The sequence below is a fragment of the Sceloporus undulatus genome, chromosome 4 (genome assembly GCF_019175285.1).
Source record: "Sceloporus undulatus isolate JIND9_A2432 ecotype Alabama chromosome 4, SceUnd_v1.1, whole genome shotgun sequence".
NCBI classification, from domain to species: Eukaryota; Metazoa; Chordata; class Lepidosauria; order Squamata; family Phrynosomatidae; genus Sceloporus; species Sceloporus undulatus.
Window position 1 is genome coordinate 58,195,300 of NC_056525.1, and position 12,966 is coordinate 58,208,265.

The 12,966-nt window shown below is 42.2% G+C and overlaps 1 protein-coding gene across 3 annotated transcripts in view; it reads left to right on the top strand.

The window, feature by feature from the left end:
* The first annotated feature begins 2,708 nt into the window (after window positions 1-2,708).
* The window catches only part of LOC121929255 (Krueppel-like factor 15), a 14,651-nt gene continuing 4,393 nt past the window's right edge, over window positions 2,709-12,966 (top strand). Inside the window, exons 1-4 of one of the 3 annotated variants that reach the window (XM_042464622.1) lie at window positions 2,709-2,834; window positions 5,456-5,549; window positions 6,802-6,901; window positions 9,404-10,421. In XM_042464622.1, the coding sequence (XP_042320556.1) occupies window positions 9,490-10,421 (932 nt within the window). In that variant the 5' untranslated portion in view covers window positions 2,709-2,834; window positions 5,456-5,549; window positions 6,802-6,901; window positions 9,404-9,489. The remainder of the gene's footprint in view (window positions 2,835-5,455; window positions 5,550-6,801; window positions 6,902-9,403; window positions 10,422-12,966) is intronic. The other 2 variants (XM_042464621.1, XM_042464623.1) reach the window with 2 other exon arrangements.

Below are 12,966 nucleotides of genomic sequence, written 5' to 3' on the forward strand. Positions count from 1 at the left end.
TGCGTGTTTGACTATGCCTGGCTTCTCCTTTCCATTGTATAACAAACTCCAGGAGAACATGGTCACTTCCACCTAAGGATCCCACCACTTGCACCCCATTAAGCAAGTCATCCTTGGTTAATAGCAACATGCTGTTGTCATCCATAAGTGAGCAGTAGTCAAAAGTTGCTCTGTATTCCAGAGCATCATCCAGCTGCTGCTTGGTTGTGGGTGGTTTCATTGGCTGAGATCCTACATCAAAGTCGCATCATCACTTGTGGAACTGCATATTGATTGTGTTGGATGGCAATGTTACAGAACCAGATACACAATGGAATGCATAGACCACAACTGAAATGCACAATTTGAACACATATCTACATGTCTACTGACACTGAACACACAACTCTGCTTCCATTACCTTGAACTGAATATGGATATTGCATATCTGACAAAAACATCCAGCTGCTTCCTCAGGGGGACTTAATTCATGCATAAGACATCAACAGGATTCCCCTCCTTATGCTTATTCCTCTTCAGGGTAACTTTCTCAACTCTGATAAGATCCTGTTCATGCAGGCCCATTACTGTTAGCCCTCCATATCCACAGATTTTTTTTATCCATAGATTTAAGCATCCATGGCTTGAAAATTCTTTAAAAATATATAAATTCCAAAACACAAACTTTGATGTTTCCATTTTATATAAAGGATTGACAATGGCATTATATTTAATAGGACTTGAGGATTTTGTTATCCACAGGAGGTCCTGAACCCAAACCTGAGCAGATACCAAGGGCCCACTGTAATTGCTCTCATTTCCATTCCACACTGGGCAAGTAATTTGCCACTTTAAAAGGAAACCACCATGACATCATTTTCAGTTTGTCATAGAGTGTTGGAATAAAGCTACATTGGGGATATTGCATTCCGGGTTTGTTATTCATACTATGGAACTGCATCAATGCACATCTCAGCAAGTTCAGTTGCTCATACGTGCAAGCATTTGAATAAAGATGGAGTCGACAATGCAAATGCATTCTGAACATGTTCAAGGCATGCAGCATTTTATCCCAGGTCTATTCATGTCTGTTTGCACCGGTTATGTATTCACACTATTGATGATGTGGATCTTTTTTTAAAATTCAGAAAAACAATCCAATATCAATTATCCTGGATTGAGATTCTTGTTTTTTTGGCAGCCCCCCCCCCCAACTTGATCAGGTGCATTCGGGATACATATGAACAATGGAGATTTAACCAAGATTCATCCTGGATTATTTTCACAGTGTGAATAATCCCTCACTGATATAGAACTGACCCTGGAAGGAGGAGGGCAGCTAAGAAAGCGTGTTTTTTTTGGGGGGGGGGATCAAAGGGTGGTTTTGTGGATTTCCCTAACAGTCCCACTCCTTATACAGTGGTGCCTCGGGTTACGAAATTAATTCGTTCCGCCATTCCCTTCGTATCCCGAGGTACCACTGTAATGGTAGCCCTGCTATCGCATGATCTCAGCAGGAAATATAGAGTGAGAGGGCAAGATCTCTGTATATGTTCAAGAACACGTCTTTCTTGTTTCAGCACATCGGTTGTGACATTCCAGGGCTAAAGCCTAATATAGCCCACAGGTAGAAAAGTTAGTGAGAGAGAGATTTATGTTTTATTAACCATTTAAAAGCCTTTTTAAAAAAGAAGGAGAGCATTTATAACCCTTAAATTAATTTAAAGTTGGCATTTAAATGACTTTGCAACAATAAAGAGCTTATTAGAATGAAGGTGGAAAATTCTATCTCACAATCCTGTCTATGAATATGATTTTAGAATATGATTTTATTCTCCTTCCTTCTCCCCCTCTCTCTGTTTTTAGCTTGGAAAATTCACCTGGATGAGTTATTGGAAACCTCATTTCTCACCCACTAAATAGGAGCGAGTGAATAAACTAAGAGGCAGAGAAAAGAAAAAAAGAAACAAAAAGGATTGTTTTCATGTTTTTTTAAAATTCTAAGCATTTTTTGCAAGAATCAGACACCCCTGAATAATATGAAGAAGAAAACTTCTGAAAATTATCTTATAGAAATGGTAAAATGCCCATAATAAAATGTTGAAAATAAATTGTACAACATGCAAACTCCCTCTCCCCATTCCCTGTTTAGTTTCTCTCTTTCATCATCTCTGTCTGTCTGTCTGTTGTGTGCCTTCAAGCCATTTCCAGTTTTTGGTGGCCCTAAGGCGACCCTAGCATGGGCTTTCCTTGGAAAGGTTTGCCTTTGCCTTCTCCTGAGGCTGAGAGAGTGTGACTTGCCCAACCTCACTCAGCTTCATGGTCAAACTGGAAACTGAACCCTGGTCTCCAGAGTCACAGTCCAATGCTCAAACCACTATGCCATGCTCTCCCATCTTGGCAGTGCTTGATGCTGTTGGTATCCGCTGTTTGGTTCCAACTTCCAGGACCCTTTTGGAGACCAAAATCTGTGGATATTGAAGTCCCATTAAATACAAGAGCAGAATCAAATTGAATCCCTTTCTATAAAATGGCAAAATCAGGGTGTGCTTTGGAGCACGTCTGTGGTGTGTCTGTGTCTGAATATTTCAAAGCTGTGGACGCCTGAGCTGTGGCTGAACTAGGCTCCTTCCTTCCGAGGGAGGTCCAGGCAGGCGAGCCCCTTTGCCCTGCTGCCCAATGGAGCCTCCGCAGAGAGCCAAGCCTCTCGAGAGGAAGGGAGGGCCGCCCCAAGATCCGCTTGGCACTTTCCAAGCATCATGTGAGCAGAGAAAGAGAGAGAGAGAGAGAGAGACCCAGGCGGATGGATGGCTGGCCAGGAAGGAAGGGAGACTGTCCTCAGGCAGAACAGGCTGGTAAGGGCTCTGGGTTGGCAAGGAAGGAGGAGGAGGAGGAGGAGGAAGAAGAAGAAGAGCAGGAATCGGGCTCCTCCTTTGGAGAAGCTGGAGGGTCCCCAGGGTGACCAGGAGTCCTCCTTTCCCAGGACATGCCCTCCATTTCAGTCTCTTCTGTCCAGGAGGAATTCCAAACGTCCTCCATTTGGATCAGGGCTCAGAAGCATGGATTTAAACTCATCCCTCCATATTTGCCACTTTGACTTTTGCAGATTTGATTATTCACAGATTTTATTAAAATGTTCTCCCTAGGTCGTTCTGCACAACTCTGTGGTCAACTTTAAGCAAAAGTCTCACTGAAGGACCTAGCAATTCCTAGAGAGAAGACTCCACTAGACATTTGTAGCCCCTCCAGCACAATTCTATGGTCAATGTCCGGCAGATAATGACCACAGAGTTGCACTGGAGGACCTAGAGATTCCTAGAGAGGTGTCCTCTCAGGTTAAAATCATGGTGTTTTTGTTATTTGCAGTTTTTCCAAATTCACGGGGGTCCTGTGCCCTAACCTCAGTGAATATGGAGGGATGAATGTATATATTTATACCAAGTGTTTTGCACTTTTATTTGGTCATGTGCTCCATTTTTCTTGAATGTCCTGCATTCTGTGGTGCCTGTTCTTCCTTGGCGGGGAGGACATCTGGCCACCCTCTTTCCAGGACCTGTCTTCTATTTCCAGCCTTCTGTCCAGGAAGAATTCCAAAAAGTCCTCCATTTGGAGCATCATGGTCAGAAGCATGGATTTATATTGATATTGAGTGTTTGGAACTTTTCTTTGGTGCCATAACCAACTACTCTTCCCAGAATTCCATAACCTGGAGCCAGGGCAGTTAAAACGATGGCCAAACGGATTATTGCTGCAGTGCGGGTGAGGTGTCTGGAAGTGATGTAGGTAGGGAATAAAGGCACCCTTGGCTGGGTTGGGAGCCAATTCTTTTCATAGAGAAGGGTCAGAAGTCTCGGGAAGGGTGCCTGACTTTGGCGGTCCCAGTTTCAAACTTTTCCACAGCTAATATTTGGCCTTTACTAAGGCCTCTTCCTTCCTCCTGTGAGGGTTTTAGGGGGTCACACTGACACTCTTCTGACTCCCACCAGGAGCTTGAGCACTCTGAGGCATCTAGAAAGAACACTAGGCACTCAAACTTCAGAAAAGCTTTCCTGAGGGGAAAGCAAACTCCTTGAAGCTCACCTTGGCTTTCCCATTGCAAGAACCCTTTGTATAAAAGTGGTTTTTAAAACAACAACAACAACAACAACAGCAAAACCAATTCACTCTTCACAGACACATTGTGCATTGTGTGCCTTCAAGTTGTTTCCAACTTATGAGGACCCTAAAGTTTTACAGTTTTTACATTACATTACACATTACAGTTTTTATTTTCTTATTGGCAAGGTTTGTTCAGAGGAGGTTTGCCCTTGCCATCCTCTGAGGCTGAGAGGGTGTGACTTGCCCAAGGTCACCAAGTGGGTTTACATGGCCAAGCTGGGATTTGAACCCTGATCTCCAGAGTAATAGTCCAATGATTAAACCACTACACCACACCAATAGGATTCAGGCCTTCCATTTAAAGGGAGTCAGAGATGGATGCTCATAAAACATAATCTTTTATTGTAATGGTTATTTTTCAGCTTGTTCACTTTGAGATGTGGTAAGTTTCTTAGAAGACTGAAGTCTGTCACTTCTGCTCTGAACCTTTATCCAGCCTGCTGAAATCTGTAGGAGCTGAGTGGAACTATGGACCTTAGAGGCAGCTGGACATTTTTATCCAATGCAGAATTCCATATTCAGCTGGAAGTTGTGAAAGCAGAGTTGTACATACAATTTCATGTGGTGCCACTGTGCATTGCATAATGCAATCATTCATTGGACATTTGTTTTCACATTCAGTTACAGTTCATCAATGCACGTTTCTGATGTAACTCGGTTGAGTGTAAAGTTACATTGATGTAGGATCTCAGCTAGTCAGTGCTCCTCAGAAACTGGGTTGTTCCTGCTGTCTTTAAGGAGAGAATTATGAGGAACTTCCTTTAAAAAAGCAAACAAACCCCAAACAAATGTTGATCATATGATTAAGAACAATTACTTCTCCATGTCCATTTTTCTAACTGAGTAAGGTGTTACAGTGGATTGTGGCTTCTCAACTCCAGATAATCTTGAAGGACACGTACTATTTAGAACTATTGAAATTTGGTTTTAGGCTGGGTTTTGGTTTAGAAATAGCTGGGGTCACTCTACGGCTAATGCTGAAGAATGCATGGAGAAGCAAGTGTGATGCTATCAGTTCTGGATCAGTGTATGGTTTTTGATATCACCAACCATGGTGTCCTCCTGGATTGGTTGGCTAGATTGGCTTTCAGATGCACAATGTTGTCATGACCCCTGACCTTTCTGGAGGGGTATTCTTAGAAGCGGTGACATGGGATTTTTGTTATGTCACATGGCATTTGGCATATGGGGTATTGTAAGCTTTGATCTTGTCCCTAATGCTTTTTAAAGTCTCTTTGTAATCACTGGGTTACATCCACTGTGTGCTTGGAGCCAGCAATACAGTGGTGACACACAGCATCTATTTTCTATCTTTCAGATTCTGAGGAAGCCATTGAACTCTTGAACAGGTTCAGGAGATGGTTTTGTAACTGTTGTTGGAAAGTCACCTGGAACTTAGAGAGAAGATGAAGGTATGGAAAACAAGTAAACTAGCTGGTCAAAGCAAAATGGTTCTAGATGGAGCTGCACTCTCTCTGAAGGACCAAGTTCACATCAACTTTTGGGAGTAGGCTGTCTTTATCAGAGCTTGGAAAGTTACCTTTTTGGACTACAGTTCAGCTTGTCAGGCTGCATGTGGAGTTGTAGTCCAAAGTAATTTTGTGTGCTTCATCTTGGTTTGGCATTGTTTGTGAAAGGATAGGTGGTGGCAGCAATAGCCAGGAAAGTCTCTTTTCTCCTTAGGGATAGTGCATGAGTTCTCATCATGTGTGTAGAGAGTGAATCTAATCTCAGTCATGCAACACTAGTTGCCTTTAGACAAGACTACTGTGATGTGTTGTACATGTAGATGACTTTGAAGACAATATGAAAACCTCAGCTGGTTCTTAAGTACACCTTAAGTCCAGATGGTTCAACTATATTACAACAATTCTCTATCATTTCCATTTTAAGGCCAAGTTATTTGAAATATCACCTAGAATCACAGAGTTGGAAGAGACCACAAGAGCCATCCAGTCCAACCCCCTGCCATATAGGAACACACCCATTCCTGACAGATTGCCACTCAGCCTCTGCTTAAAAACCTTCAAAGAAGGAGACTCCACCACTCTCCAAGGCAGCATATATTTCACTGTCAAACAGCTTTTACCATTTTGAAGTTCTTCCTAATGTTTAGATGGGATGGATCTCCTGCACCATATGAATTTTTCTATGGTTTTAGATTGGTGACAGAGGTTTCATTTACACCATGGAATTGTATCACTATGAATAGGTGTCTTAATTCTTCAATTGTAGTAGTTTGAAAAGATTTGAAAACCCACTTGTGCAATGTGGGCATTAGGACATGTTGTGCATTGGGATCATTGTGCAGTGGCCACACTGATGGCTCCATTTGTGCAGTTGTCCCAGAGACATAGCTACATCTCTCCTCTCCTCCTGAGAATGTTAGCATTGTGCAACATCATAATTCACCTTTGCATAAGTCAGTTTATGAAGATGTAAGTAACTAACAGGCTGCCAGCCATCCTAATTAAATCTCCTTTTGAAGTTTCATAGCTATTCAAAAAAGTAACGGGAGATGTCCAGTTAAGGGGAAAACCCTGAGATATACTGTATATACTCATGTATCAGTCTAGAAATTTTAGTCAAAAATCGACCCCAAAAACTTGTGGTGACTTATCCATGGGTCAGTGTCAGTACTGTACTTTAACTCTTATCAAAAAGGGAACCATGCCTTGGTGAAAGGTGAGAGCTGAATCTCTTCTCAGAGCACCTTGAAAGAAGCATCAACCCCCTCTACTATCTCATCCATCCTGCCTTTCAGGTGAGCAAAAACAGTTACGCCTGTCAATTTTTTAAAACATCTTTAGCATCATTTTCCTTTACTTCATTCTTTACATCTTTTGTTACGTGCTGCTAAGTTTTATCCTCAACTTATGCACAGGTAATGTCAAAATCCATAATTTTGGCCCCCAAACTTGCCCTTCACTTATACATGAGGTTGACATATAGTTGAGTACATATGGTAGTTAAAATTAAGGGTTTAGCAGTGGAAAAAAGTGTCAACTGAAGTCCACGAAATCTCAGAAATCTAACCATTGTGATGTTTCTAGTTCTGTACACTTGCTAGCTTAACCAGCAGACTTGTCTGAAAATGCACACACAGAGAGAAGGTGGAATCCCACACATTCAACAAATTCTGCTCTTAATTTTATGAGGTGCTACTAGTAAACAATCTTAGGTCCAAAATGCATTGCAGAAATAATCCAGTTTGACAGGGATGTAGCCAAGGGGGGGGGTTCTTGGGGTCTGGACCCCCCCTTCCATTAGAAAAATGAATGGTGCGTGCTGCTGCGCTGCCATGCCCAAGCCCCATTATAATGGTGACACTTAGTCTGAAACCCCCCCCCCCTTCCTAAAATCCTAGCTACGTCCCTGCAGTTTGACCACTTTAACTGTCCTGGCTCAATGTTAGGGAATCCTAAGAACTGTAGTTTGTTGTGGCAACAGAGCTCTCTGACAGAGAAGGCTAAATATCTCACAGAACAACAGTTCCCAAAATCCCTTAGCACTGAGCCAGGGCAGTTAAAGTGGTGTCAAAGTGGATAATTTCTACAGTGTGTTTTGGACCTTAGAGGGAGAGAGAAACAAGAATGAGATTGGTTCCTCACAAATCTTTTCGTTTACCTTGGAAACACCTGGAGTGGGAGTTAGAGACACTGTTGTGAATGGTATTATGAAATTTATTGTGCAATGCCAACTCTTTGACCTGGATGTTTGCTGCTGGCAGGCCATTAAGTACTTTAAATGCTGGGTGTGTATATTCAGGAATGCTTTCCTGAATTTCTAGTTTGACTTTCAGCAATTTGGGAAGATAGTAATAGTAAAGAGAGTGCTATGGACAAATCTATAGGAATTCCATACATTTAAAAGGGTGAGAGGTCAAAGGGTGCAAGATCCCTTTCAAATACAGCGGACAAAATCCATGTATAAGAAGGGCCAACTGTACAAACAATTAGAGAAATTATTGAAGGGACAAATGTTGTTTCCCCATTTGATATTTTCAGGTGGCAGACTGGGACTTTGTGAAGATTATGTAATATTTCTTAGAATTTATTGGTCATACTATACACAGGCTTAATCCCCATGTTAAGAACAACATTCTTACTTTTATGAAAGAAGTTGTACTAGAAGATATGTCTTAAGTTGGAAACCATTAAAGAAATTATCTCTATTATTTGATCTATTAAGATATCAGAGAACATGCAGATTGTTTTAAACTACTACATTCAATGTGTTATGTTGGCTGGGACCTAAACATGAATACAAGGACAGCAAGGGATGATGGGCAAGGAGCAGACAGAATCTTGAGTGCAGCATGACTTGAACTGGGCTCCCAAGCTAGCCTTCTGCTTTCAGGGATAGCAGAGGTTGCTACACCAATTGCCAGTCCAGTTGGCTTTGCTACATCAAGCTGAGAGGAACCATTTTGTCCTTTGTACAGCCTAGAATTTTGGGGGGAGTGTTGGTGAGGATTGAAGCCATTTTGTCTGGGATTGTGGGAATTGCCTGGTTCTGTGTTTGATGTATATTTGCATCTGTACTGTAATGTTCATTTAGTCCCCTTGGATCTTTTGATGGAGACAGGGATGTGTATACTCACTAGTGATGGCCTACTAATAGTTATGCTAAACTTGTTGAGTGTACCTAGCTTGAAATTGTGACTTCTATTTTTACTGAGTTTACCTAGACCCTTTCTTGATAGATTCTTGTATTTGAAACACAAGGTTTTTTTTAATTTAAACAACAAAATTACTGTCAGAATGCATACAATTTCAAATCCTAATTGTAAAATTATACAGTGGGATTGAAAGTCAAAATTGCATTTTGTTGCAAAATTTACAAAATTCGGCCAAAAAGAAGTATCATATCCCATTTTGGGGAAAAGATAAGATATAAATTCAATAAATTAATTAAAAAAAATAACTCCAATGATGATATAGGTAGAAAACATGATTGTCTCCCAAATTAATTGGTTTATTTTCAGAAGTATGGCGGATATCAAGACTTTGCTGCTGAGAAAGTTAACCCCAGTCCAGTCCGAAGGAATACATTTAATTTCCATTGAAAGAACAAAATCCTAGATAATGTTGTGATAGATTCCAAGAAAAAATATGAATGTAAAATGTTTTTATACTAAATGTTATCATATAGTTTGACATATCTTGCACCTGTTGTTAGAATGTAGACCTTTTGGGTCTTCTGCCTCTTGTTTCCTGTATTGTCATTTTAAATTGAGGGCCTTCTTGTGTTTGTCTTCTTACAGGTGGGTCTACCCTATAGCTTTCCAAGCTTCATCATTTTCAACTGACTACTTAACAGTTATATATACCTCTATTTGTATACTTGTTTATGAGCAAGACACCAATGGTCTCAGTAATTCATAACAAACTGGTGTCTGCTTCAGGACCACTGGTTACTTTGGCTTCTATTCAGCTAGACAATACATCAGGTGCTCTCAAGCCTGCGATGCCACCATTAAATCTGCAAGACTATAGTGGGGAACAAGAATCTAACCCCAAACTGATTTCCAACCTAATTTGCACATCAGAGATAGGTGTCTCTCTATCAAAAATAAAGGAAATGGAGAAGCCACAAACCACTGTCTATGAAGCTTACCTCAAATTACCAGATGTATGTGCAGAACTCTCTAGGGACTTCATTCCTACACTGGAGGAGATTGAAGAGTTCCTGAATGAGAAAATGGCACTTCTCAAGGATGAGCTCAATGAGAAACAGCCATTGGAGATAAAATCTGAAATCAACTTGGGCAGTCTTGGAGAACAGTCTGTTACAGAACCCGCTCTGGATGATGGGCTTCCAAGCTCTGTTCAGACCAGAGTGGTGACTGATGGTACAAACATACCTGGGACCTTAGGGTCGATCCCTGTTGTCCTTCAGATTCAACCCATCCAAGTGAATGAAGGTAGCTCATCCCCCCAGAGCCTTAATGGTGGTGTCAGAGTGACACAGTTAGTCATCAAAATGCAAGGCCAGAGCATGACTGTTCTTCCTCAGGTTGTCCAAAACCCTACAACAGGCACAGACCAAAAGTATGTACGAATTGCCCCTTTGCCTGTGACGCTGAGACCAGGAGTTCTTGAGAGTGCAAGGAGCATTGAGGCCAAACTCCCCAAGGTCTCTCCTTCCACCATTAGAGTCCACAAGTGCACACATCCTGGCTGCACCAAGATGTACACCAAGAGTTCTCACCTCAAAGCACACTTCCGACGCCACACTGGGGAAAAGCCATACACATGTAATTGGCCTGACTGTGGCTGGAGGTGAGTATATCTCATTGAACGATACTTTCCCCCTTGCTATTTAGCTTTTTGTTCTTTGCTAACAGGTTAATTGTCTTGCTTTTCACCTAACTGGAAGTGAAATACAGTAATCTCTTTTATAATAATTTGGGTGCTGTACATACTGGCGTATGTGGTGGCCCTGTCACGTGCCAGGGGTTGGCCAAGGACACAGCGTCCATACCGGCCTCACCCCTAGCACGTGACGGGGGCGTCAAAATGGTGGCGCCCTGTACTCACAGGCACCGCCATTTTGACATAATGGCTGCGTCGTGTCCAAATGGTGGGCACGACCGTTATGTCCTGGCGCCGCTGAAGGGCGCTTATGGTGCCCTTTCAGCGGCACCAAAAGGAGCTCCAAAACAGAGCTCCTTTCGTGCCATGTATCCCTGGCGCGGCCTTTACACGACCGCGCCAGCGATACTGAAGAGAAAGGGGCCCCTTTCTCTGTCTCCCTGTCACTGTTGGGGTATCCTTGGGGCATGAAGCCCCAAGGATACCCCTTTCCAGGCTGCAGGGAAGCGGCCTTTTGCCGCTTCCCTGAGGCCTGGAAAAGCGGCGGATGGGGGCCTCTGGGGCTCCTGCTGTGGCTGCTCAGGCCCCGATCCATCAGGGAAAGGGGCGGGTGCAGGCCGCTCCAAATGGGCGGTCTGTATCCCGCCTTGGTTTTTCTCAAACAATAATCCAGTCCTATATTTTTTCTCTAATGTCAATCCCACTATGCCCAGGAATGTGGCCAAGAAGTGACTATAAGTTGATAGAGGTTTGCAATTTTTGGAATTTCAGCTGGGTTTCAGGTGGTTTGTGGGATTTTGTGAGGTTTGGGGTAGGGGGGAGTGTTAAAAAGGAAAAACACCACTCTGAAAAGTTTTAGCACCTCTTAATTTTTTGGTTGTTCTGTGGATTTAGGGTGCTAAAAGAGGTTGGTGGGAACATCCAGCATCTGATCTGCGTTTTGTCACTCATGGTGTAGACAACAGTGAGCAGGATGGACCACTGGTCTTACTTGGTATAAATAAGCTTCCTTCCTTAGCAGTGCAGAAGAAAAGTCTCACTGATTTGCTGCTTGTTTCCAGGCACCTCTTTAAAGGCATAGGGACCTTATCCTATAAGGAAAACAGGGCTGCTGTTATCTCTCCTGGCCATCTCTTCTCTATGGAATTGCATCCAACACTTTTAATGGCTGCATAAATATTTCCAGCTCAATGTTGCTGGTTTCCCAGAATTCCTTCCTTCCCTAGGTTGGATCGAGCCTATACATTTCTGTGCCTCCTGGCATACAACTGGTTTTCCACAGAGAGGCTGTAGCTCTGCATACCATGCCTTCAAACCATCAAGTCGGCTTTTATTTCCTCACCACCCACACCCTGCTTTTTGTTACATTTTGCCCTAAAAGTGGAAATCTTGAAAGATTGCCCACCATGTTAGGAGTGGTCCTAATCAAAGTATGTTTAACCACAGATTATGGAATATACCATGAAATTGCTTCACTTGTATGTTCTTTTTGTGATGGTGTTTCTAAACTACAGGATATATTTTCTGGGGTGAAGTTGCAAAGCCTTGAGAGATTGTGTTTATATGCATCCACCCTATATATATGTACTTTTTCCTCAAGCAGACGGTTTTATTTAAAATATAAAAGCCTCCAGCTGTCCTTGTATCAGTGGAGTTATTCAAAAAGCGAAGAAGATATGACCGATGAATGTGCAATTGTTATAGTTTTCAGGGAGCTTGCCACAATTTTTCAGAGTTCTGCTGCATTAGTCTCACTAACTGCTTGTGATAAGAGGGGAACATGATGAAATATCTTATCTTCTTTTCAAAGCAGGATGTATGTATCCAGGCTTCAAGCATATCAAAGAGTTACTTTGGGTTAACTGTAACCTCAAACAAGGGTAATGTGTGTATTCCATTCTGAAGCTGGCTAGAATAACTAATCGCATACAAGACTGTGCCCAGAACTTGGAAAAGTTACTTGTTTGGACTACAATTTTCATAATTTGGAATGCCTAGAATCCTAAAATAACTTTAGTTCTAAAATAACCTTTTCTATACTGATTTGAGCAGCTTTTGCCTATTGTGCTAGAGAAGAAATCCCATAAAGGGAGAGAAAGGAGGTCAGATCATTTGGGGAAGGACCATAGCTCAGTGGCACAGTATAGGGAGGGAGTTAATAGGCTGGCCCAGCTCCACCAGGGGCTAGCCTGAAGATGGAGGCTCCTCCCTCCATAACTGTCATCCTTTGGCCTGGGAGGGAGAGAAGAGCCCTCCCTCTAGTCCATCTGCCTTGGTCCAGGCATCAGAGGGAGAGAAGAACCACTGGACTTCATCCCCTTTCCCTCCACCATTCCCTTCTCCTTTTGTGTCGTGTCTTTTAGATTGTAAGCCTGAGGGCAGGGAACTGTCTTATTAAAAATAATAATTGTAAGCTGCTCTGAGAGCCATTAGGGCTGAAGGGTGCGGTATAAATAACGTAAATAATAATAATAATAATAATAATAATAATAATAATAATAATAATAATAAT